Here is a 26,664-nt window from a genome sequence, read left to right as displayed (position 1 = left end):
TCGTGGCGAAGCCTCGGGGAAAAGTATTGAATCAATGACGTCACAAAAGACGAGACAGTGGAAGGAGTAGACGGTAGGCGGTGCGTTGAAAAATGTCCGATTATTTTAATTTATCGTCGGCGTAAATAGTCGTAAACCTCGACGTTCTCGGGCGGCGCGGGAGTGATTTATTTGCTGGCCGACCGCCGGCAGTGGAATCGCTCGGGCGACACGTGGACTTTGGGTGAGAGCCGCGAGTGGACCGCGGAGTCCGCCGTGTCGGCGCCGAGGGAAATCTGAAAAATAAAAGGAGCGGAGGCGCGTCGGGCGGCTCGGAAGGGACCCGTCGAGATCGGCGCCCCTCAGCACGGCGGAGACTCGGTAAGCGCATTCGGTGCACCGCGCCGACCAGCCATAACCTAACCGCCCGGTCGGGGACCGCGGGCTCGCCCGATCTAGATTGAGGTTAGGTAGCCGCTCGCTCGGTGTGCGCCGCCTCGGGCGAAAAACTCGCTCACCGCGCGCACTGAAGAGATAGTGAACGCCCATTTCTCGCGCCGTGGCTTGACAGAATTGCAGATTGATGCGATCGATATCGCCGAGGGTCCTCCGAGGAAGAGGCATCCGAAAACGACCCGTCCTCGCCGAGAAGGAGCGCGGCGATCCTGGCAAAGGTGCTGACCAAAATATGCCTGGCACTCTTACTCTTCTTTCGACACCCTGGACGATGTTAAGCGATCTAATTGGCGATCCGTTGCGCGAACTGACTTCTAACTAGGACCGATGTCGTAGCATATCTTTTGTGAAGAAACCCGAGACCTTTTGCAAGTTAACTTGCGGTACTTTCTTGTTTTTTTTTTGGGAGAGGCAAAACTGGTTGATGACTTGAACCTATCACGATGAACCTCCTGGGAGTAGATAAAATGTTTTTGCCACTAACGTCATATATGATTTATGTAAATATCTGGAATTGGTAAATAATATTTATGGTTTGTTCCGTGGTGAACTTGTATCAAAAATTGATAATCGTGGGTAGGTGCATGGAATCGGAATACTAGATTCCCACCTTTGTATTGATTTCAACATTTCGAGTCATAGGATTTCAAGGGTTGAGCTCAAAAGAATTTTTATGTAATTGCTCTCTTATTTTCGCTGCTTTGTAAGTATTCTGTACTATTTTTGACACGTTTAACATTTTTGATTAAATGAATGAGTTTAAGAATTACTTACAATCAAGGTTCCACAAAATAAAGAAAGGACGATAGATGAAGTTTAAATTGCAATTATGCATTAAGCAGATTCTTCAACTTAATGATTCATTGGTGTTGTGTCTTGAAAATTATCCATATTTAACGTCAGCGTGATATAAGTTTAATTGCAAAACACTAATTACATAAGTATACTACCGCCGTTTGCCAAAATGGTCATGTAGAATATCTACAAAACTTGGGGCAGCACATAATTTACTAATATCTTCAATTAATCATTACACCAACTCTTTAGTTTCATTGGTACATTAGTGATACAAATATTTATCCTAATATTACGTGAGTTATGTGATAACGTAACTGTAGCCTATTACCAAGAAGGAATTATCTTAACGAATAATTTTTATCAACTATCGCAACAACTTTCCGCCATTAAAGCTCATGCATAAATGCAACAGCAAGGTATTACAATATTGTCACACTGGCATATTTTGCATAATAGGTCAAAGAAAAAAAAAACACATTGTCAATAGCTGGGGAATGTTTGTTACAGAGCTTCGATTCATTAAAGTTCATGCATAAACACAGCAGCAAGAGAATATTGCAATATTGTCTCACTGGCATATTTTGCAGAATAGGTTAAAGAAAAAAACAAGTATTATCAATAGCTGGGGAAAGTTTGTCGCGGAGCTTCAATCCATCAAAGTTCGTGCATAAACGTAGCAGCAAAATATTGCAATACCGTCTCACTGACGTGTATTGTGCAGAATAGGTAAAAGAAAAAAAAAAAATATTTTCAATAGCTAAGGAAAGTTTGTCGCGGAGCTTCGATCGACATGAACAAGGACGTCCATGGCGATCATGCTTCCGAATAGAACGCAGCCCCGAGATCGGAAATATAACCGACGATAAGCTCGCTTCCAATAGCTGAAATCCCGTCGAAATTATAGGTTAGCCCAAATGCGCGTTCTCGCGTCGCGAAAAGAGAACGCGCGCGCACTCTTAATAAATCGTGAGGAAGGGTCGCCAGTAGCGTAATCGTCGCATCGCCGGCCCCTCATCTAAAATATTCCGTATAATTCTCGTGATTATTCTGCCGGATAATCCTCCTACGTCTAAAGCACACCTTTCGTATGTGATAAATTTGTCCAATTACGACAGAAGATTCTATTACTTAAAATTTTCTTTGCCCACCTCGAATGTTAGGCTCGAAACCGAAGCGCTAGATTGAGGACAATTTTACAATTTCCTTAAACAGAAATGGTTACATTTTGTTAACAATATCAGGTATTTCTGAATGTTCTTAAGTTTACGGCCCGACGACTTAGCCGACTCGCAGCTTGTTTTTAATCATAATTATATGTATCGACGCAATGCTTAACGTGTACCGTGCAATTGCAGTGTTCCGTGGTTTTTCTCGAGGTTTCGTCGGGGACACGGGGACGTGCGTAGAATCGTAATTTCTCGAGATAAAACCAATTTGCGCCTTGGTTGCGATTACGCAAAAGTAAGGAACAACGGAATCCGTAGTCACGTCGTTATTTACAGAATGCCGTGATAAATGCGTACCACCCGGAAAAAGAGAAACGATCGATCAATGTGCGAGTTTATTTCACATGCGTAGGATCTATTTGAATAAGCAAAGCAATTTCTAGTCATTTTCTTATAAATCATCGTGGTTTCAGCTCCTTCGTGAACTTTGGCTATCCCTGTATCATCCTATCACTGATACCGTAAAACCCGCCGCATCTTAAAAGGTATTAAATAACCGCCCAACCAGAACTCGTTAACTAACCACTGTATATCACTAGTATAGCATTGAACATTTTCAAAGAATCTTAAAATCCTCGTAATTCCTTCTCGGAATTCTTGAGAACGGTTTGCCAATTTGCCGTCACTTGGTATCAAAAATAACAAAAGAAAGGGTTGAATGGAAAATTATACCGAAAAGTTCTTTTATTCGCTGTTTGCCTTTTGAGGTGATTTATTTTTTCTTTTATTTTTTTATTCGAAAATTTCCTAAAATTGCCTCGGCATTTGCCGGGGCCCCTGGCGACTAGTTGCGGCCCTGGGCCCCGGCAGGAGCAGCGGCAACACAACACCGGCACCGGCAGCGCCCGGCAGTAGCTCCGTAGTTTTTGCTCCGCCCTCTTCGCATGAAAATGATTGTTCTGGCCTAAGGCGGGCCGGTGAGCCAGCACTTTATCTGTTATCGACGTCCGAGTGACAGACCACGGTCGCTCTGGGAAAAATCTACGGCCATTTGCGACGCCCCCGATGGAACGGGCGCCAGCGTGAGCGTCACCTGCTGACGCGAGCGGTAAACATCGACTGCGACTATATACCGGGGGTCGGACAGTGACACCTTGCGGCATCCTAGAGACACGTGGGGTACCCCCTTCGCGTCACGTTCGACGGCTTCGTATCGTCGCCATTTTTATACGATTTTTCATCCGCTCCTGGGGTCCACGAAACCAACTCTTATAATATTTAAACGCGATTTTCGATACCGACAGTGACGCGTGGTGTTTCAAGTTAATTGTTCGCGTTAACATTGAATTAACAAAGTGAGGAGCTGTGTGGTGGTAAACAAGCCTCTTTACTCGGACAGCGTGGGAAATTTCATGGAAAGGGGTCTTCGAGGGGGCATGTAAATGTTTTTTAATTTTCATTTTTTTTGTTGTACTTTTATCCTATTTCAAAAGTGTGTGATTATTGCTTACGATTTTTTTCCGGCGGCCTTTTACGGTTTCTCAGGGTTCAAACGTGGGGGAAAAATCGCTGGGTGGAGGAATGACTGAAATTTGAAAGATGTGATATCAGATAAGGTGCCAGGTTCACTGGGACGTTTTATTTTTTTCTTCGAAGTGAAGTGACCTGGGGTAAGTAGAATGGCTGGAGATAAATGATATTCGCGGGCCGGACGAAATGCCGCTTTCGTTTCTTTCGTTTTCAGTTATTCCATAAATCGCGGTTTAATTAACTTTTTATTACCCAGGTTTTGCCTTCAAGCCAAGAGAATTTGATATAACGTGATGTTTACAAATGTTAACGGTTTATTTGTCAATTTACTATTTTTATGCATTTTTATGAATTCAAATCTTTGTAAATATATGATTGATTTAATTCCTTGATTACTTTAATAATAAGACGTTAAGTTTCATCGAAGAATTCAATAAGACATAAAAAATAATAAATGCACGTGTGACTTCTCACGTGGCACGAGGGTTAAATTTGTAGGACATAATTTTATTGACGTCATTAACGCGATATGAATGATTCATTCTATATATGTACCCATCATTGTGAAAGTGGTCTAAGTCAAAATTAAAAAAAAAATGAGTTTATCAGTTATTTCACGCCATATTATTTCAAACGAAATTAATTCAATGTAATTTCGAAACAAAAAATATATGACTTAGACCACTTTCATAATTATGGGCACATATATATTAAACGTGAAAATATTTATAAAACTTTTCGCCAAACTGAGGGTATCGTATCATTTAAAACTTCAGCACGTGATTATGAAGGCCTTAAGGAAGAACGCAGTGCTCGTGAAATTTCATTTCTCAGAGGCTATGAGGAAGGTCCTGAACCCCATGAAATTTCCATTTTTTAATTATTTGTTTATGGGTATTTTCAACCATTTTAACCCTTTGAGGACGGAGCTCTTTTGACATATGGACGATATTCATGAATACGTGCAAGTAATATTGGACCAAACGTCGAACGCATATATGCGGCGGTAGTCCGCAAAAAGTTAATAACAAATGGAATTTTGCTAGTTTCAAGACTTACCTTAGGGTCTCCTTATTCATGTGGTATAATTTGAAACAAATAGGTACACCCAATTCGGAGGAAAGTTACATGAACGACATCCCCTTAAATCGAGTTTATCCGAAAGTACCGAGCCCATGGCGTTACTGTGATAAATGCCGCAGTAAATAAGTGCGGCCGGCAATTCGTTCCGCGAGTGGCTGGTAATCGTTTCGCAGTTCGTGGCATTGTGGTCGCGTCTCGTCTCGTCTTCGGACATCCTCTGCAGCGTTTTCGGTTCGGGCTTTTCGGAGGGTCCGATTGCAGATGTGCGCATCACAATGGGCGGTAATAAATAGCTCGCAGCACCTGCTTAAAAAAAAGGCACGTAAGTCTTGACGAGTTGTTTTGACTCTGGGACATTAAGAAGATGCTTTCCGAATTTATTCGTATAAACCAGGGGTGTCCGACTTGCGGAGCTGGACAGGTAGTAATGCGACCTCAGGGTGTAATTGACCTTGTCATTTTTTAAGGGTTTGGGTGATTTTTATCCGCATTTTTTACGATTCGATTGCACGAAGTGTGCACGAAATGTGTGAGATCTTCAATCGTGTGGCCGAATTCTAAACAAATTCGATCATGCATCATTAAGGTGAAGTGAAACACGTCGAGGAACTTGATCGACGTCGATAAAGAAGATTTTTCTAAATACCTACGTTGCCGAGGTTCGTTTTTATATTGACAGCTGTGTCGAATTATATTGGGTATTGCACTAAATGGCATACTCCACCTATCGTTTTCGTACAATAATTATAAAGAAATCGAAGTAAAACTGTAGAAATCCTCTGGATTCATGCTTTCTGTTGAGAAATCCAAATTTTCATTGTGTCAGGACAGTTCTTAGATGATCAGGAGTGATGTGTCAAAGTTTCGGACAGTTTGGTCCAATATCCTTAAAAAAAAAGTGTTGTATTCGAATCGACTTATTCGAAGGGGGTTTCACTTCACCTTAAGAAAAAGTTTATCCACGGAATTTGGTCGGCGACCTATCGGTACAAAAACGTGTTTCATATTGCCTTAGGAATCGATTTTATAGTTACAGGTAGCAGTTCTTATCTCTGTAACTTATCAAATTTAGGTATTTTTGAAATCTCTCAGAATTAAACGCAAACGCGTGGATTACAAAGATGGTCTTTTTCGGCAAGTAACGTTTGTCCGGGATACTGTTTTCTCATTTAACGACGGTGTGGTTCTCTATTCGGAGCTCCGGTCGAAGATCCGATTAAAACCACGGAGCGGAGGAAAGTCGAGAGTTGAATAAAGGGAGAAGTGGAGCCCGAGGGGTCGACGGACCTCGCTTTGGGCACGAGGGAGGGTTTCCACTCTCCTTTAATCCAACCCTTGGTCTCGGTCGAGCGATCTGTCCCTCTCCTCGGGCGCTAAAGTGCAATCGCTCGTTTCTCGACTCCGAGATATACGAGATAACGGGCAAAGACGAATTTAATTAAATAACTATTTACGGAGCAAGGATGGATTTTATGAGTTTACATTTTCCCCTATCTTTTTCCCAACGAAGCCCGTACGAGAGGTGGAAGATGTCAAAACGGGCGGTCATGAACCGAGGACAATTCGTTGCTCTTAATTCATCTTTTTGTTTATACAGAAACTAAATAACGGCGTAAATACACAAACATAGTAAATACGCTGGTAAAAATGCCCGGGTGAATGTACATACTCAATCATTGGTTATTTCGATGCCACGTTAAATTACAGTAAAATTACACGGTCTCTGTAGCGTCACATTCAGCATATGAGTTAAATTATGGAGAGGTATAACGTAATGTTACGTTAAATTCAAGTTATGAACTGTGTATAAAATTGTATGTAGATTTCCATTGATTTTTATAAGGGTATTACACCATTTTCATTATCTGCTTTTAACGGGAAACGTACATATGGGCCGTAGAGGTGAACGGCCTTAAGTCTAGATTTGGCCGATGCGGGGTTATTCTTATTTTTATGTCGTTTGATTTGGATCTTATCTTGCGGTTAGTGTACGGAACAAAATTTGCCGCGAGCGAATGCGTTAAGGGGTTACACCACTTTGACCCACCCAAAAATTACGGTTATTCAAGAATTTTTTTTAAGAATTAAAACGTTTTTATCCAAATTAAAGTACAATAAGGTATCATACTACTATTAAACAAAAAAAATGCTTTTTTTGTATTTTTCTTATTTACAAAAATGGCGGCTTGAAAGGCGATTTACCGGAGCGCTGCGAAAATCGATGATCGTGCGGTGGGCACGGTAACTCAGTCCAGGTTTAAGTTAGAACAATAAACGAAAAAGAATTAGTTTCTGTAGCCCAGAAGCCAGCGAAATACGTAGCCGTTTCCAAAAATATGCATTTTTCACAAAATGGCATCAATTTGAAAGGGAAGATACGTATTTTGTCCTAAATTTCGTTAATTAATGTTGCATAAAAAATGCGAATATCAATACATTGACAAAAACCATACGCATTTCGCTAGATAATCATATCGCGAATAAAATAAAAGAAGAATCAAGACGATTGATTGAAAATTGGCGGAGCTAGAGTGCCCACCGATTTTTAAAATGCAGTTTTAAGAAAAACGCGTTTACACCTATACACCTGCCCACCGCACGATCACCGATTTTCGCAGTGAGCGAGTTTAATAGTAGTATAGTACCTTACTGTAACCCAATTGGATAAAAACGTTTTAACTCTTACAAAAAAAATTCTTGAAAAAACCGTAATTTTTGGGTGCGTCAAAGTGGTGCAACCCCTTAATGTTGTTTCTGCCTCAAACTGGATTCCAGGTTCACGCAGCCCACTTTTGCGCGCATCAGCGCTACTTCTCGGGCGCCGGTTTCCCGCGACGCCGACGGGGCTTTTTCCGGATCGCGGTCTCGTCCGGCGGGGGAGCGTCGCGCACCGGCCGGCCCGGCGCGCTAATCGATCGCGCCTATTCTCTCTCTCTCTTCGTGCCGCAGTGGCGGCGGCGACTCGCCGTTTTCCTTGCGCGTTATTCGGCGCACCGATTGCAGTTGTTCCCATCGGCGAATATGCATTATTAACTCGGGCGAAAGCGCATTGTCATGAGGGGGGGGAGGAGGAGGAGGAGGAGGAGGAGGAGGAGGAGGAGAAGGGGTGTTAATTTAACCGGACCGCATTTCGGCTATCCGGATAATTCCCGTTCGGATTTTGCCACGCGAGAATCCGTTTCATTGTTATTATTACTTTTTTCGGTTTTTCATCAGGCTGTTTGATTGGGGTTTATTGATCGTTTCGAGGTGGACCGATCCTTGAGCATTTTCTGGGGGAAGGTTCGCCCAGGATGTCGTGGGTTTTAACGCTTGAAATCTTGCGCAGATCGGCTGGAAACCGCGAGCGGAAATCACTGGATATCGTTGGGGGAATCGCCGACACCATAAGTAGGATAAGGAGACATAACGCTAATGGTCGATTCCACCGGAAAGTGACCCCAGAATCGGGTCCCGGAATCTCAGATTTTGCGCTAATCTAACTACGCGAGCGCTACTTGCGGAATATAAGGGAACTCCGATCCTACGTGACCGAAAACATTTCCTGCCTACGTAAATTATCTAAAATGCTTTTAATCTTGAAATTAAGGTACGAAAAGCAAAACTATAAATCGCGGATGATGGGCAGAATGTGATGTTTTTACGCGATAAAGACTAGCAGACTCACTAGCAGACGATAATTTTTAATAGCATAATTTCATCGAGGAGGCGCACTCGGCCCTTGATAAAAAAAAAAAAAAAGAAAGGAAAAAATAATATAAAATCGGAAGATCTTGGACCTCTAAAGTGGGGACGATTTCAATACATGTATCTCATACTACCGAAACACTCACAATTTTTAAGGTCGAACATCACTTGTTACCAAATTTTATTGTTGTTTATCATATGAAGTCGAAGGGAATCGGCTCAAAGAAGGAAATGGTTTTCATCGATTTCCAAGTGAATATCTCGACGTTTTTCGCGATAATTCGTGGACACTCTTAATTCGTCTCGTCGGTATGTTGGGTATTTTTTTCTTTCTTCTTTTCGTAGATCGTTTTCGTTCTTATTCGGTTTCATTTGATTTGGTTAGATCCGGCAACCGATCACGCGATGTTAACACGAGTGCAGTGCTCGGGGCTTCTTGTACTTAAAGAGAAGCCTTCAGGAGGTACGTGATTCGCGTGCAGCATGCTGTACGCGCCACTCGTCATCGACGGCTCTGCAATTTCTCCATTGCGCGGGACAGCACCCACGCGGGTACGGACGCACGTGCTCGTCGTAAAAATGAACTTGGCGCCGCATCGGAATACACGTGACGTATAATTGGCATAGGATGAAACTTTTCCTTCTATGGTCGTCTAAGTTTTCCCTGAAAACAGCCGAGATTACTCACGATGGAATATGTGAAATCGAAAGTAATTACTACTTCATGTATGAACTATTCGGTACCAGCAGGTTGGCTTTTTATGAACTTGTTCTTGCAGTAGCAATTTTTCGACGCATCCATTTAAGGTGATATGAAAGTGGCGTCCGAGGGATCTCGTTTATGATACTTTTCCCCGGACTGGGTGTACCGAGTCGTTTTAAATTTCACCGCCCAAATATGGAGTCCCTGGGGAAGGCGCTGATACCCATGAAACTTCACTTTTTTTTTTTTTTTAATCAATGTTCATTTATACATATTTATCTTTTCATAGAAGATGAAATTTCATCGGGGGTAAAGGCCTTCCTTAACGTGATACCAAAGGGTCGTTCTGTATATATCAAAGTGTGAAGATATTTATAGAATTTTTCTCCAAACCGGGCGAATCGAATAATCTGAAACTTTGACACGTGATCGTGGAGGTCCTAATGAAGGTCGTGAAAATTCGAAAATTCACGATATTTCATTTTTCGACATAATGCCGTGCACATTCACGTGACATTTCAAACTCCTCGTTATACTCAATTTGGAGAAAACTTTCACTGACCAATCCGTCAAATGCCGCTTTCGTATCACCTTAAAATTTGCAAACCGTAGATAAACTATTATTCGCAAGTCGAGTTCATCTTTATCGGAAATCCACCGAATTTTATGCGTAGCCGTTGCTAAAAAATCAAAATCATTATTTATTAGAAATTATGTATTGATTTGCAATTTATTTATTTACAATTATTATGTATTACTGCGTCGTATGTTGTCACTATCGTCATCATTTGCTAGAAGATTTATTGGAGGAAGCATTACATCTTCATTTTCATCATCGTCCCATTCGAATAGCTCGAAAATCTACTGTCCCGCTAAATCGGCCATCTTTTGCTTTCTTGAGCTCTCTGGCGTTCGGGACGTCGACGATAGTGTATTCATCCTTCTGCACCTTTCAAGAAAAGCGTAGTACACGAGTTACACTCGAGGATGGAAAGTGCAGGCAACGCGAACGAGCCTAGTGCCGCGGCGGCACGTAAGTCGCCTATCCACGCCCGTTCGGCCTCCTCTTCGCGCCGGCCGTGGCGCGCACGCGCATCTCGCGCCCTTGCGACTCGTAACCCGTGATATATAGCGCGCGAAGTTGTAAACGTAAAATTAGAGAGCGCTGAGCGGCAGAGGGCGGAGGGCCCGCCCGGCGCGCGGCACGACCGCGCTCGGTTAGGGGCCGGCTCCGTTCCCTCCGCTCCTCCGCGCGACGCTGCCTCGCCACTGCGATTCGTTACGTCTGAACCGACTTCGAGCAGACTTACCGACGTTGCGGTTTCTTCGCGACTCTTCGAGGAGCCTGCTGAAGCTTTGCTACGCGAGTATTCGAGTCCGAGGGGGCGTTCGTCGATCGAGGAAATTACAATAGGTCGAAGGGGACTTGGTAAAGCGAGTTAGTAAGCGACTTTTTTCCGTCTCGTAACGACGGCATGACTTGCTTAGCGTACGTTTACGATGCTCGAAAATAGTACACGCGATACTTTATGTAACAAAAGCATGGGTTATGCGTCTTTCTACGCAGGACGAATATGGGCCACTTTTTTTTAATAAGACGTTTTGAGGCTCTTCTGTTCTGCTCCCACTTCCCGTTTATTTATATCCCCCGTAGTAGAAAGGCTAACTCGCGAAACCATGCTTAAGTTACATAGAAATTATTACTTTATCGGATAGGTGTATTATTTTAGTATCCATTGTAGTATCCATCTAGTCGACGGATGACCTAGTCGGTTATTCAGTTTTATGCAGCTTCTGGCCGGGATTCGGAGGACAGGGAGGAACGGCAATGTTGGGAAATGCTCGCGAGGTGAAAATTTGACCCTTTCGGAACGTCGGGGATGAATTGGGGCAAAATGTCCGCGTGGGCAAGACGCAAGGGCCTCGAGCGCCTTCGAAGAAGCCGAGCGGCGACCTCGCGAGACGCGCTCTCGCCGGGAGAAAAAGGAACTCGACGAAAGTAATTCCAGGCCCCACCGCCGGACGGCGCAGGTGGCGCCGGCGGCGCGCGGGAAGGTCGCGTCAGCGATGATATTTTAAATGAAAATCCCCGCGCTGCGGTCAGCCGTGTAGGACCGATAAATATCGGCCGAGCTGGTGAGACGTGCACGGAAAGCGCCACTTGCAAGTAATGGCACCTTCCCCCCTTTCCGCCTCTTTCTCTCGCCTTCGTTCCCCTTTCTTCTCTTTCTCTTCTCTCCTTCGCTCGAGCCGTTTCATTCTTTTGGCTTTGACCGCCGTATAGCGCCGTCCTCGTCGCACTACCCCCACTGTGCCGCGACACGCCCCCCTGATGTTCGTCGATGTTCGCCGATGGTTTCCGATGTTCCCTGATATTCCCCGATATTCCCCGATGCTCCCCGATATTCCCCGATGTTCCCCGATGCTCCCCGATATTCCCCGATGTTCCCCGATGCTCCCCGATATTCCCCGATGTTCCCCGACAATCGCCGACCGTCGATCTTCGTCTCGTTTTCTCGATGTCCGTGCGCACGCGTAAGATCGCGGTCGCCGTCGCACCCGCTTTTTATATCTCCAGCTCTGAAATTTGATACTCGATATATGTTTCGCGTACTTGCCGCGATGTCGTCGATAAGTCGGCATCGAATGGCGATCGTGATGGCCTCTGTGACACGGAAAGTACAGGTAGCCCTCCTGCAACACGGCATCCTGTAACACGGTTTCGCTCTAACACGTTAGAATAAATTGCGGGAACCCTCATATAGCAATGTACCCTATAACACTGATTCGCTCTAACACGATAAGAAAAATGCGATAACATTTGCACAACACTGTACTCCTACGCCACTGGATAACATGATTTTCGTTTAACATATTTAAAAACTAAATGACCGTAAAATAATGGCGGGAAGGAGTAATAAACTATAGTGCCTTTACATGACAATATTTCTTGTTTTTCATTTTCGCTTTGTGTTATACATACATTTATATTTTTAATAAAAATTGAGTTTGTTATATGGAATTAAAAAAAAAAGGGTTGGTTTTTAATAGGTTTTCGGAACGTAAGCCCCCCTTTTTGTCCTGGCTCTGAGTCTCATATAACACGGTTTCACCCAACACGGCATTTTCTAGGAACCTATCTACCGTGTTATGGGAGGGTTACCTGTACTCGCTGAGAATGGAACCCTGGTCCAAGGAAAAATCGGCTCACGGGCCAGGGATGCGCCCCGCGCTTTTGATTATAGATACGATAAAGTTTCGCACGTGAAAGATTAAGTCCACGTTACGGAAATCATGATTTAACCCTTTAGTTATGAAGCGCTACTATAGTGGCATCCGTCTAAATGACTTTTTTAATTTTTTTTTATTTTTAACGAAACGCTCCTACAGTGACCCTCCTCTTTACCGTGCATTCAAAGCGACGGATGAACATCATCGTTTTTCGTTTTGCAGAGGTCCTGATTAGGTTATTCTTGGCTACCACTAATCAATGTTGAATATTGTTATCGAACGGAACGAGAGAAAGAAAAAATGTTTGCCGTCGACAGTGATTAGTGGGAACCAAAAAGCTTTTTTTCTCCGTCAAGAATGGTTATCGGTAACCAAAATAAAACCGGGTCATCGGTAATGATTATTCGTACCCAAAGCAATGTTAATCATTCGTAATGGTTATTCGTAATCGGAACAGTTTAAATCATCTATGATGACCCGGAAAATATACGTAGTAATAAATGATTAGCGGCACGTTTTTCAACTGATAACATCGTGGAGGACATGTAGAGATAAGAACTCTTTCAGGAGACGAGACGTTTAGCGAAAATGAGGTGGCTCGTGCTTTTGTTCCGCATTTAAGTTCCCTTTCTACTTAACGTCGATGATTACATAAATGGTAGCAGTGGGATCAAAGCATCGAGAACCCTTATCAGGCTGGTCGATGTTGATAGCGGGACGACGAGGTAGAAACTCGTTATTCCGGAGTCCCGTTCGCAGCTATATTATTTAACGCCGGCTGCACTTTCTGTAATTAATGTTTTCTTTTTTTACATTTCTCGCTGAAATCTGTTGCAACTAGCCGTCCTGGCCATTTTGCGCGGCAAGGCTCGATAATGAAATATCTTTCGTAATCTTGAGAAATTGCCGTCATATTTGAAAATAAATTCCTTTCCAAAATCCGATGTTACACTTACGACATATTTGGATTTTCGCGAGGTGTTCTTTGGCGGGTTCGATGTTCGGTTTGCGATTGACTCGAGCCCTAAAAAAATCGACTGATTGGAACGTTCAGTTAGTACCTGCAAATCTGATTATAATATAATATAGTTAACGCAATCTTACCATTCGTGAACTGCAATCAGTTCGCGTAATGTTGGTCCGTTTACGATTGGGACGGTTTTTTTTTCCACTTTGTGAACCGCTCTGTATGTTCACGTTGGTTAAACCGTTTATGTACGTACGCTCATCTGCGAGCTCTATAATAGCAGCCGCTCCCAGCTGCGAGCGACCGGAAGTGCGGCAGGTTAACGGGCGGTCGCAATGTTCGCGTTTTGCATGTGAACCGCGACGCGCCGAGGCCACGTGACGTGCCTAACTTGGCACCCCATCGACGATGAAAAATTGTATGAATTTTACGCATCTCTTATCGGGAAAGTACGACCGCTTATAATTTCAGACTTTCGTGACCCTTTCAGACTTAACGTCATACGAAAGAGACATCTGAAGAATCTCGTTTGTCTAACTCTTCTCCAACCTAGGTGTACCGAAACGCTTGAGACGTTATCTCACTCAGGAAATTATGGATTTTAATATACTCGTAATCACGTGGAAACTGACAGTCGAAAATAGTTAATCACTGGAAATCGTCGGAAATCATTAAAACATTAAGGAGGGCCTGACATCCGTAGAACTTTACTTTTTAAATTTCTTTATAAATATGTTTTCAATTTGTTATATAAGTTGAAATTTCGTGGGTGTCAGGATCTTTCTTAGGGCCTCCATATTCGTGAGGTCAAATTTCAAACGAGTCGGTACACCCTCAGTACGCAGAAAAATTTTATCAGTGAGACCTCTCGGGTGCAGCTTGTGTATTATTTTAATTCACTACTGTGAAACGTTACTGTAGTGGTCTCACGTCATTTCTTTCGATTGTGACTTTATTTTATTTTATTTTTTTTAATCAAAATGCCAATACAGTGGCCCTATTTATTATGCGTTCAAAGCGACAGATGAATATTGCCGATTTCACATTTTGCGAAGGAGCTGGGTGTACAGATGTAACAACTCCAAAGGCCAGATCGGCCATGGCTAGAAGGGTTTACCTACACTTGAGAGACTTGATAGAGTTATGCGCCAAATACCTATATAAGTGCATATCAAGGTAAAGCCTCATAAGCGTGGTATAGGCGCGAAACGCTCACTTGGTCTTTACCTGCGAAGTTTACTCTGTCAAGTCAAATTGGATAGAAAATGTCTTTTTCCTGAATTGCTCAACGAAATCATGGAAGTCATAAATTCATATAATAAATACTCTTTGAACGTCAACCCTGCCCGTCGAAAAAAAGAAAAAAAAATGCAATACCTACAAACCGAAATCGTGCACAACTGATAACCACATACATCGTTTACTCTCATTACCATAATGAAAGGAGATTCTGACTCTCTCGGTAATTACATGTATTTTTATACCGAAATCGAATCGCTATCCGTTCACGTCATACTAAATCGAACATGTTAGCCTCTAAATTGATTATTAATTTTAGCTGTTGCTGTTTCTTTTTTTCTTTTTTTTTTCACCAAGCAGCATATAATCGCATCTTCCGGTTGCACTTGGTGAGCCGCGTGTCGATTTCATGAACTGGACGATTAGCGATGTGGGTACGACATATACATTACGCGGGAGTACTACGTCGTACGAGTCACGTCAGGGGTGGGTCGCGCCGCCTCCCTGGCCTTTGGCGTAATGCTTTGTCGCCGCGCCGCAGCGCTTTATTTATTCACGCGGAATTGCCCGGAGGAGCCACTCGGTGGCGCGGGGGGGCTCGGGAGCCCGAGGAGGGAGGACGGCGGTGCCGGCCGGGAAAAGGAAGCGCGGCGGGTAGAGGGGGGGGGGGGGGGGTGCCGGTGGAGCCCTCCAATGATGACATTTAAATGCAGTACCGCGAGCCGGGGCTCAGTGGTGTGCACGCGGCACTCGTGGCGTGTACTGGCATAGGAGACCGAGGCTGCGTTCGCACCGAAACTGGATCGAGCGCCGGAAGGGGGCAGCTCCCGGGATCCTCTCTTTTTTTTTTTTTTTCGACATCTAAACTTTTTCTTACGCTAGATGACAGAGAACCGCCAAGCGACGCGTTCGAAGAGATTTGGGGGAAGACCAAAGGTGTCTCTATGGGTGTGTCGCGTTGCACAGTGGTCCAAATGCATTGTTAGGGCGATAAGAATTGTATACGTTTTGTGATCTTACATTTGAATTTTATATACATATTTTATATTCATATTGTATAGTATATTAGTATAGTATATCAGGACACTCCATGGTATTATATGTATGGTGTACTAGGCTTGCTGAAGCGGAATATAAAAAGTACCCATTGTATCGCTACCATTTTTTTTTTCTTTCTTTACTTATATTACCGTCTACCTTCCTATAGGAAAAAGTTGAAATACAAATTTACCAAGGATGTGTAACATTTTGCTCGCTCTAAAAATGCGCTTTGGAACACTGTCCTTCGCGAGACTTGAATCTTATTCTTTACATGTCGAGAGGGCGGCATGGATTTTAGTGCGGCACTGGTAGATCCTACTGAGAAAGTTAATGGAAGAAAAAATGACGGGATTTCGCGCCCGGGAGAGTAAGGAAATTGTAAGAGAGCTCGGCGGGATCCCTCCTAAGGCATGAATTTTGGAGGAGCTATGTGCGTGTATCGTCACTTTGTAAGGACCTGGCATTCTTTTTAGACGTGGACGATCGGGGCCTCGTCGTGTACACTGGGAGACATCAATGCCCTCCCATCCTGCACAGGCGATGCCGTATCTGCAGGGGAGGCATTCTTGTCCGCCATTGTACAGGGTGGATTTTAGACCGGTGCGGTTTAACTCTTCTGGGAGAATTAAGAAAGGGAGATTAAGAGCTTCTCACCTGGGGGAGGACGAAAATTGTAGGAAACCTCGGCGATCCCTCCCGAGACATGAATGTTGAAAAAGCTACGTGCGTGTCTTACCACTTTGTTGGACTCTTTAATTTTTCCTTAATAGGGAAATGAGGATCTGCAATGTGCGGCGGAAATTCTATTGCGGGCCAAATGGAGCCTTGAGAAAGAACAAAAAATATTCATCGAACCAATCAGATGTTTTGTTTATTTAAAGAAGAATTATTCGTCTCAAATTAACTGAAGTAAATTGTCCTTCCGAAGAGAGGTTGGGTTCAATTTATTCGAGTTTATGCGAGTAAAATAATTATTCTTTGAATTAACTAAGTATTTCTTTGGTCCGATGAGTTTCTTTTCTCAGGGTGCATTTTATTTCCATTGGTTCACTTATTAAGTTTTAAAGTCACCCCTTTTATATTTCAAGTTTTGAAGATCGGAACCGTTTATTTACCTTGTATATATGGAAATTTCTAGACAATCTAAAAATATTGAATTGTTCACCTCTCGTTTGTCGACTCTGTTACCGTAACGATATAATAAGTGCCATAAAACTTAACCATTTCACTTGTAACGATATTGCGCCTATAATTTCACTATGCGGGTCTTTCTTGTTTCTATGCAGTATGTTTCCGGCGAAGAATTAATATCTTGGTTGCACCCTGGTGCGATTTCAATTTACACCTGCCCTTAGGGGCCTTTGTGAACCGCCGCTTGGTGTTCTTGTTTCTCGTGTACGCGCATTTACTCGCGCAGTTGAATGAATGAACCAATTGCCCGACTGCCATATAAATGAAAGAAACAATCACATGTACAATTTCATCTTCCTACGTGCTCCGCGTAACACGTTCGCCAAGTCGAGCATATCCCTATGCATAAATGCACGCTGGATTATTATTACATATGCAAGTTTATTTTCATCAGGCACGTACACGCAATTCAGTCAGTAATTGCTAGTATCAGGGAGTACTATCTGTAGGAGAAAACTGTTGGTAAAGTAGTACGACTGCAACAGGGTATTGTCGACCTCATTCCTCGAAGTACGCGACATTTGATTACGTAATAAACTGCATGCAATTTTATTTGAGGAAATTATTTAACTCCTGGGAGGAAAGCGATGTTAAGAAAGTAATACACAATTAACGTAATGATCATTGTGGAATGTGTGCCTTAAAAGAATTAAAGGGATATAAGACAGTCGATCGATATCCCGGTGATTCGCCTTTACTTGATTCTGATTGAATTAATCTATGGATCAAAATCAAACGTGCAAATCTGGTTTTCTAGGATCTCCTTTGTGGATGAGATTTCTTCTTTAAGGGGGTTAGTAGGTTCTAAAATGTGGGACAGACTTAAACCTGCTGTAAACTAATTAAACTCCGGTTAACTCGAATTGTGGAACCGAGGTTAGATGTTTTTCGGAAGATTTCCAGGATAATCATTTCAGAGACTGTTCATGTAAATTAATTTGCAGACCGCCCGGAGAGACTCGGACTGCCGGGCCTGTTCAGAAACTCGACTGAGGCCCAGACGGCCTCGGAGGACCCGAAGGAGCCGAAAGAAAATGCGCGCAAGGAAGGAATGATAGGATGCAAGAGGGCAGCACGGCCGTGGCGCTAGCGATGGTGACTCCTGGTTACGATCAGGACCCTGCCAGCGGGGTAGCCGACTACGCGACCCACCAGGATCAGGCTCAGTTCGAGGCCGACAAGCGAGCGGTCTACAAGCATCCCCTGTTCCCGCTGCTGGCGTTGCTCTTCGAAAGATGCGAGCAAGCCACCCAGAGCTCCGACAATTCGACCGCCGAAAGCTTCAACATGGATATACAGGCTTTCGTCCAGCACCAAGAAAGAGACCGAAAGCCCTTCCTAATCAATGACCCAGAGATTGACGGCTTGGTAGGTTCCCCAGGGAATTTAGTACTTTCCTGATAAGCGAGAAGTAGGGGAATACAGGTTTTGCACATCGTAATGTCTGCCTTTCCACGGAAAAGTCAACGTTGATGTCGTGCTTATCTTACGTTTACTTTACGTTAATTTAGTACTTTCCTGATAAGCGAGAAGTATGGGAATACAGATTTTGCACATCGTAATGTTCCCTTTTACACGAAAAATTCAACGTTGATGTTGTGCTTATCTTACGTTTATTGAACCACCGCAACAAATGCGGGACTTGAACGCCTTTTAAACGTTTATAAGCGAATACGTATTTAACGCGCTAATAAAATATGTGGAATGAACTAGACTCGAAAGCGCTTTAGAAATGTTACGGGTCTAATGTAAAAATGTTATGTTAAAGTACATGTCTCTTCTCGACTAAGAACAAACGCATCAGAAATCTAGCACGCAAAATCAACGTTTCTTATAAACGCATTTAATGTAGAGGAAAAAACCATTCGTGATTAACGTTTATAAATTTACATGATATTTCCATTACGCTTACGTGTACAGAACGTGCATGCCAGTATTTTGTATGTATTGGGTTGTGATGGTATTGAGTAAGACCTGATATGCTCATTAAAATTATACATTTTCTGCCTATGTATGTTCTGACCGCGAGGATGCATCATTTATTATATGATACGTTAACTTGTTGGAGGAACGCGAAGCTCTTTAACATTTCTTAACATTTCAATTTCTAAAATTAAACTATTTCAAATGCGTGATTCTTTCAATTTGGCAAAAGTCAGTAACGAAAAGTATGCATATGCTATCGATTACACCCCACCAAATTAAGTACTCTTGCGTTACTGATTCAGCTTCCGAATAAAGCAGATAACGTAAATAAAAGAAACCAGAAGAGAAAATTCAAGTACTCAATTGTCCAGTTAAATTAGAACTATATGTTCCCATGTATTCTTGTAAAAAATCAAAATTTACGAGCTAAAGCTGACGTAGATAGTAAACCATGCTCAAAGATAGCCAGGAAACAATTACCTTGCCATTTCGAGATCGCCTTTTTTGTTTAACATAATATCTAAAGTCCGTACTCATACCTCATTTATTAAAATACGCCTTTTCGCTATTTAAGGACTATGTATAAAAGAACTTCTTTTGATGCTAAAATTAAGGCACGTGGACAAATCGAAGACTATAGCGTTCATAGTACATGTATACATCCGACATTTTCTTTTTCCTTTGTCTCGATGGAAACGCCGAGAACAGAAGCTATCGCGAAAACAAACGATGAGTGGGTATAAAACAAACGATGCGTTGCAGATGATCAAGGCCATACAGGTGTTGCGGATCCATCTGCTCGAGTTGGAGAAGGTGCAGGAGCTCTGCAAGGACTTTTGCAACAGGTACATCACGTGCCTGAAGGGGAAGATGCAGAGCGAAAATCTCCTGCGCAGCGACTACAGTCACCAGGGCCACGACATGGGTCCGTCGAGCGGCAGCAATGGCAGCAGTCCGTTGCAGGTTAGCCAACCTTGTTACGCGCAGGGCTCCCCACCCTGTTCCCTAACCTAAGTAGATATCCTGATAGAAAGGAGGTGCACGAAGACCAGGCAAACGCATTCGGATGCACCGGTACTCGTGTTCGAATACCGTCGTAAAAGGGAGAATTTTCTTTCCAAACAAAAATGGCGGATTTGTCCAGGTCCATCGAAAGTTTTCTTCGTGCGAGTCACGATCATTCGTTTGGCCAAATATAAGTACTTCGGATCATCATAATATATGTTTATGATAATCTTCTTGAACGTGAACCTAGAAAACGAGATTTTTATACACGAGTTTATGATATAACATTACGATGATATTTCGATTCGTTAAGTGAAACCGATAACGTGTGTTCGATTCAATTTTATCTATTACGTGGTAACGCCTGGAAGTTCGTTTTCTTCTCGAATACGGATCACCTGATTGGCAATCTCTTTTCTAATTATTTTCCAAGGTTAATCTGTACTATGAATTTGGAGCACGTGTGTCGAGACTTCGATTGGCACGTGTACAATAATTTTCAAACCAGACAATGGCAAATTAAGGCGTTGATAAATCTACTTGATAGAAAGTCAGCCTGATTCTCTTAACCTTTTGACCGGGGAACTCATTTATTGAAACCACCCTCTGCTCGTATTAGGCGCGCAGTTTTCACGGTTCCCTCGAGAGTTAACTCGTCCTGCTCCCTGGAAATGGATTTTCCAGTGACGAGTTAACTCCTCATCCCCCGGTTAAAGGGTTAAATCGTCGAATCGTGTAATTCCGATTCCTTTGAAATTGTCGCGACTCGAGTCCCTGGGGCGTTCGATAATTAATGCTGCACCGTTGTGCACTTGATGGTACAGGTGCGTTTTGGGAATTCCTCAATGTCGGGTATTCGTGCACCCCTTCAGGTACGGATAGCACCCCACCCCTGCTCTCTGACGGCTAGTTGCGACATATATTTGCCAGGTGCTGTCATCTACAGGCAATGATGTTGAGTCGGGAGCTAACGGACTCAGACTGAGAGGAGATTTGCTGTCGGAGAACGGCGGTGCAAATCAGGCGGCCGTGCAGGGAGAATGCGGCGCCGACCGTCCATCCTCCACTCGGTCTTCCGGCACCCAGCGCTCGGCTAGATCGAGTAGCCAGGACCAGGACGAGCCGTCGTCGCCGTCCGCGGTGCACGGGAGCACTCCGCTTTCTCAGATCGGGGCTCATCCTTGTGCATCGGTTAACGACATGTATCTCGCACAAGGTGGGTTCCCATTGCCGATGGTCTTCTGCCGTAGCAGAAATTAGTATCTCCATGGAGTAGGATGTACGAACCCGGACATCCAATCGTTTCCTTCATGAAGTCGGATAAGGTGACAACGCTAATGGTCGGTTCCACAGAAAGTGATCCCAGAATCGGGACCCAGGATCTCAGCCGTTCGCTGATCTAACGATGTGAGCGCTACGCGCGGAAAATGAGGGAACTGTTCCGCTCTTACGTGAGCGGAACATTTCCTACCGATGTAAATTACATAAAGTGCTTTTAATTTTGCAATTAAGGTACGCAGAGCGAAACGATAATCCGTGGATGATATACAGAATGTGAGGTTTTTAACGTGATAAAGAGTAGCGGATCCGCTGGCAGACGATAATTTTTTATCGCAAAATTTCATCGAGGCGCTCTCGGCACTAGATCGGGAGAAATCTGAAGATCTTGGATCTCTAAAGTCGGGATGATTTCAAGACATGTGGCGTTGTATTTCCTTATACTACTACGTGATTTCCTTGATATCCTTGTCATCTTGACGAGGATAAAAGAGGACGAACAAGGGGCGATCTTTTCTCTCTTCCTCTCTTGCTGATACCTTGTCGCCATATTGCGTTGCGCAGCTGTTTTGCCAAATCAGAGGGAAAGAGGGGGAAAGAGCGTCCCTTGTTTTGTGTTTCTCGAAGTGGCTACTGTCAGGATGGGATTGGCGTTTCGGGTCTGCGTATCTTACGTACATAGTATCTCAGGTGGCTTGCAACTGATAATTCTGTTTACGCGACATTTTTTTCTGTTGCTATGCTTGTGGGTATTAACCCTTTAGTTGTGCATGTGTATAGGCAAGTAGTGTCTTATGAAAAGTCCAAAATGGATGGGAAATAGGTTTGCGAAGGTAGGCCTATTCTGGACATCTGATAAGACTCATGTATAATACTTCCACATCAGAAATCGATCGTCACGCCAAATACGTTTAGTGAAGTCGCGATTCCATGCTCTAAATTTGAGGAGACTATTTTTCATTTACTTTTAGATGCAATTCCTTGTTGTAATGTTCAAAGTGCAACGGATTTTCAGTTAGAGCAGCTGTAGGTAAAGGATTATATGACATCGTTATGCACAATTAACAAAAGCATCCTATTTTCCCAGGCCGGAGCTCACCTGCGTGCAACGTTTAATGAAATGCGTTTCCCACGAGGCGTATTTCTGCAGTTTATGGATTCAGCTTCAATGAGCACTTTTTTCTAGTTCACAGCATATTAAATCTCTTTAGTGTATACGATAAATTAGCCGGGTCTAGAATTAATTCTTTCCCAATGAACGGTGTACGTATAGAGCTATTTTAAGAATCTCAGTTGCATTTTGCACCAAAGTCGCCTGAAGCAATATCGCAACTTTATGCGTCAATTTGAGATCTTCCGTGTAACTTCCTCTTAACTGCAGCTCCTTATCCTGGCGATCGACGTGACATAGCTCTTAATAGAACGTTCATTTTAATAATTACACAGTAATTACTGTAACCAGTTCTCTCTACAGAGCGTTTTGCAATACATCCGCGCATTGCGCAAGAAAATACGTAATGTCTGACTAAAGTGTTCTTATAAAAAGATGTCTCCACTTCCGTTTATAGATGATATGGATGGAGTGAATACTATGGACAGAATTTATTTAGAAGAAGCTGGATTCTGGGGACTTCTCGCGTTGCAGGAGCGCGAGAACGAATATGTGGACGTTGGAGATGCTAACGATGAAAAGTATTTCGGTTAGCAATACCTTCCTTATATCACCTTACTTTCCTTCAGTACCTTAACATCCCACTTGTGTCTTTCATCTTACCCTCAATATATCATTACAAATTGCTGCGTTACGTGTCAAAGCTTTCTTTGTCCTGTACGCTATACCGTATGTTTTATTCATTCGATGGCACAGCTCTTTTTCGATCATAACATTTCTTATGTAACGTATAATTACAGGAATTACGCTAACCTCGTGTGATTAATGTATAGAACGTAACAAAAACGGATCATTTGCCGTCATCTGATTGTAATGCCATATCGTTATTATTATGGCAATAGTTTTTTTCATGCAAATTGTATGTCTTTTAGGTGATAGTCTCGTGTACCTCGACACTGAATTCCTTTTTGGGTTTAGATATTACTGTTGCAGGCTCTCCTTCCCCAGCTCCGAGTGAAGAAGACGACGATGGATGTGGCACTGCCTCTTCTGGACATGGCGGTGGCCACACAGGAGTTAGAAAGGGCAGACAAAAAAGAGGTGTCCTGCCTAAACAAGCCACTAGCATTATGCGTGCTTGGCTTTTTCAACATTTAGTCGTAAGTGTTAACAAAATTGCCCACGATCTTTCGCCTATGATATATGAATTTTAATGTATTCGTTAAGTTGTAAGACCAATCAAGTTCTTGTACAAAAATGTAGGATGCATAGTTGATACCTTGTCAATAATACATGCTTAGGGTGTGGTATATTTCCTACGTGGAATCTGTAGAATAATACAGAATATGTAACAAAAATATCTTCAAAGTGTTTAGCTTAATGATTTCAGGATATTCAATTTGAAGCACAGCATTGTTTTGGATATCTACTCAAGTCACGAGTTAGAGGGTAGAAAAAAAAAAGATAAATGAAGTCAAAGATTAATCAAGAATTACTTAACGCCTAGAGTTAATCCCCCGATTTCGAGTGTTTACTTAACAGCGGATTTTAATCCCCGGTTAGTCTAATTTCTGTCGGTGCTATACGAATTCCACTGATCCAAGATTAACGGATCATAGTTAAGAAACTTCACGGTAATTACGGTTGGTATAACCGGCGCTTTAAGTTAGAGGATACTATACAGGGTAAATCCCTAAATTTATATCTAATTTCGGTGTAGTTTCTTCATCTTGATAAAGAAAAAAAGGCATACTTTGCCAAATGAAGAAAAGATTTAGGGCGATTTGATAAGTAACTTGTTCCATTTTGAGAGACTTTGTAATCCAGCTGGTTTTTTTCCTTTTTTTCAGCATCCATACCCCACAGAGGATGAGAAGCGACAGATCGCAAGCCAAACAAACTTAACCCTACTCCAGGTGAACAATTGGTTCATAAACGCTCGGCGGCGCATACTGCAGCCGATGCTGGACGGCGCCGGTGCCGAAGCAATACCACGGGCCGGGAAGCGGCATAAAGTGACGAAACACGTCGTCCAGCAACAGCAACAGCTGCAGCAGCAGCAGGCGGGCTGGCAGTCGGAAGATTCCGGGAGTGATTCAGGTTCCAGCGACGGTGAAGGGGGTGCCGACAGGTCCAAGGACGGCAACGACAGCGACGAGGAGGATCTTCACTGACCTCTGTCGGTCGGCTGGACAACTACGACCACCGTCATCGCGGCACCTCCACCCCCAGTTGCTCATTACAGTATTAAGGCATTCGAGGTTAGATTTCGCTTTAACTGTCAGATACGTAATTATTATCGCGAAAGTCAGGGATACGCGGGTAGAGGTTATCACGCTCTACGCCCCGTCGGTCTGTACTTCTCCGCTTGTTCGTGCTAGCTCGAAAGAATAAGGGAAAAATTAGTTGGGGGACGACGAGGCTCCTCGATACGTTGGACATTGTAAATAGGTCTTCGTGACGGTACGGCCGCGGTGTCAGAGCGGAATCGCGTCCGAGACGCGGACGGATTTGGCAAGAACGGTGGGGTAGCAAGACACTCGGGGATCACGATGATTTGCCGGGTAGAGGGGGAAATTTGAGAGCGAGCTCCTTGTATACGTAACATTATCGAGAGAGAGGCTGTTCATATTTTCCAGAGGATCTAGTTACGTTTCGACATGGATACCAATTTGTACATTGTTGATTTCACGGTGGATGATAGTCCTATTGATGAGGTTTATGCAATTCGGAGTTACGGTCGCTACGTTTTCAGGAAATAAACGGGATTTGTGTGTGTAATGTTTATCGCTGGCTGTTTCTTTCTGTTGACGTTGTTCGCTCGACGATGCTCGATCTCAGAACGGTATGACTCGTAAAGGGTCTCCTCGTGGAATGGAAGTCGATTCGCGCGAATCGGGTGGTTCCCCCTCCTTAACCGTACTAGGGAATATACGAGTACCGTGAAGGCGTAGAAGTTGATTTCTTGGTTAATTTTATTTTTTTTATAGGTATTTTCGAAGGAGAAATTCTTACAGAGTTTGAACATACGAGGGTCGTTCCGCGATGTGAACACGTTCTCCGTGGTATTTCCATTGTCTTGTCGGTGAAGACCGCGACGACCTGGAAGTACGGTTAATTTTAGATGATTTACTTCGCAAAATGAAGACATATTTTTCTTAAACGATGGAAGAACTGGAATGATATCAAATACGTAATGTCAAGAGTGAATCGTACAAAACGTGTTTCCAATATTGCAAGGCTGTTGGGTAGTTAACGGATCAAATGGTACACTTTCTCCAATTATAATTTTCAGTAAATTCTTAAGACCTTGACTGAAAACTATTAACTATACGGATAAACTGGTAGGCACGGTACGATACGTTATCATTTTCCCCGATACCTCTTATTTCGTTAGTGATTCGCCGTTATCAAAAGTTAAATTAAGTATGGTCAAACGAAGCCAATTCACTAAGTCAGATCGAAAGCAATATATCCCGGTATTCGCATATTTATATTTCATACTTTTTAAAATAATTAATATTCCTTACGAATCCTGACAGTTATTTGTTAGTTTCCCATCGGAAGGTATTGCGTCTTCGCGGATTAATTTAAACATTTTTCTGGAGTCATTTCCTGTGATCTGTAGATCACTATGATCCTCGCTTTGAATTGCTTGTTGCCATTACATGATTAAGCGTTATCGATTGCTCATTTCTATTGATCCTCTTAAGAGGGATCGAACCCGTATGGCACTAATGCCCACGATGATGATGTCATGCCAGTAAATAAATACATTAAACCATTAAATGTTTTTTTTTTTTTCGTAAATCTGATCCTTTTGATTGTGCCATTAAAAGGAGCGTGGTAACTTCCACGCGTAGTCTTTGTTCAACTCTGCATCGTCGTGACGTAGCAAAGTGCTGTCCCTCCAAGATAATAATAGTAATGTAATGTAATACTACTTAAATTAAAGTATATAATGATTATATTTTTAAACTCTAAGTGTCGTCTCTGTGCATGTACCACAGCTCGCGGGCTGGTACTGCTGTACATATAACACACGGAACTGTTACTAAATAATAATAAAACGAAAAAGTGAATGATCACTATTAATAATTTGCAAGATTGAAAGATCTACTACCCACTCCTCTAACGAAGTACGATATTTGGCATGACGACGTGCACATACCATTTAGTAGGAGATAAGTATTTACAGGTAGGGCGTATATACATATACTGTCGAATGCGTTTTATCAGGCTTGTGCGAATAATTTAGTAATTTGTTCGTTCG

General features: G+C 43.0%; 1 protein-coding gene across 7 annotated transcripts; it reads left to right on the top strand.

Moving 5' to 3' along the window:
• Positions 1–77: 77 nt before the first annotated feature.
• On the top strand, positions 78–26,479 carry LOC105700007 (homeobox protein PKNOX2). 7 transcript variants are annotated; one of them, XM_023434925.1, is made up of 7 exons: positions 2,987–3,837; positions 18,016–18,439; positions 19,760–19,960; positions 20,933–21,218; positions 22,849–22,980; positions 23,370–23,551; positions 24,242–26,479. In XM_023434925.1, the coding sequence occupies exons 2-7, from the start codon at positions 18,131–18,133 to the stop codon at positions 24,563–24,565; spliced, it is 1,434 nt and encodes a 477-aa protein (XP_023290693.1). In that variant the 5' UTR covers positions 2,987–3,837; positions 18,016–18,130; the 3' UTR covers positions 24,566–26,479. The 7 variants fall into 7 exon arrangements, with proteins under 7 accessions (XP_012280938.1, XP_012280939.1, XP_023290693.1 ...); XM_012425515.2 differs by lacking the exons at positions 2,987–3,837; positions 22,849–22,980 and adding an exon at positions 78–360; XM_012425516.2 differs by lacking the exons at positions 2,987–3,837; positions 22,849–22,980 and adding an exon at positions 382–653.
• The last annotated feature ends 185 nt before the right edge of the window (positions 26,480–26,664 follow it).

Source organism: Orussus abietinus, unplaced genomic scaffold, assembly GCF_000612105.2.
Source record: "Orussus abietinus isolate OABI.00-Male unplaced genomic scaffold, Oabi_2.0 scaffold61, whole genome shotgun sequence".
Classification (NCBI taxonomy): Eukaryota; Metazoa; Arthropoda; class Insecta; order Hymenoptera; family Orussidae; genus Orussus; species Orussus abietinus.
This window is presented reverse-complemented; position numbering and strand designations above follow the sequence as displayed.

What these genes read in the sequence shown, in the direction of transcription:
- LOC105700007 (XM_023434925.1), top strand. Translation starts at nt 18,131, where the DNA reads ATGCAAGAGGGCAGCACGGCCGTGGCGCTAGCGATGGTGACTCCTGGT. An exon ending in CGACATGTATCTCGCACAAG is followed by an intron (nt 21,219 to 22,848) that starts GTGGGTTCCCAT and finishes TTCCGTTTATAG; the next exon opens with ATGATATGGATGGAGTGAAT. An exon ending in GGCTTTTTCAACATTTAGTC is followed by an intron (nt 23,552 to 24,241) that starts GTAAGTGTTAAC and finishes CCTTTTTTTCAG; the next exon opens with CATCCATACCCCACAGAGGA.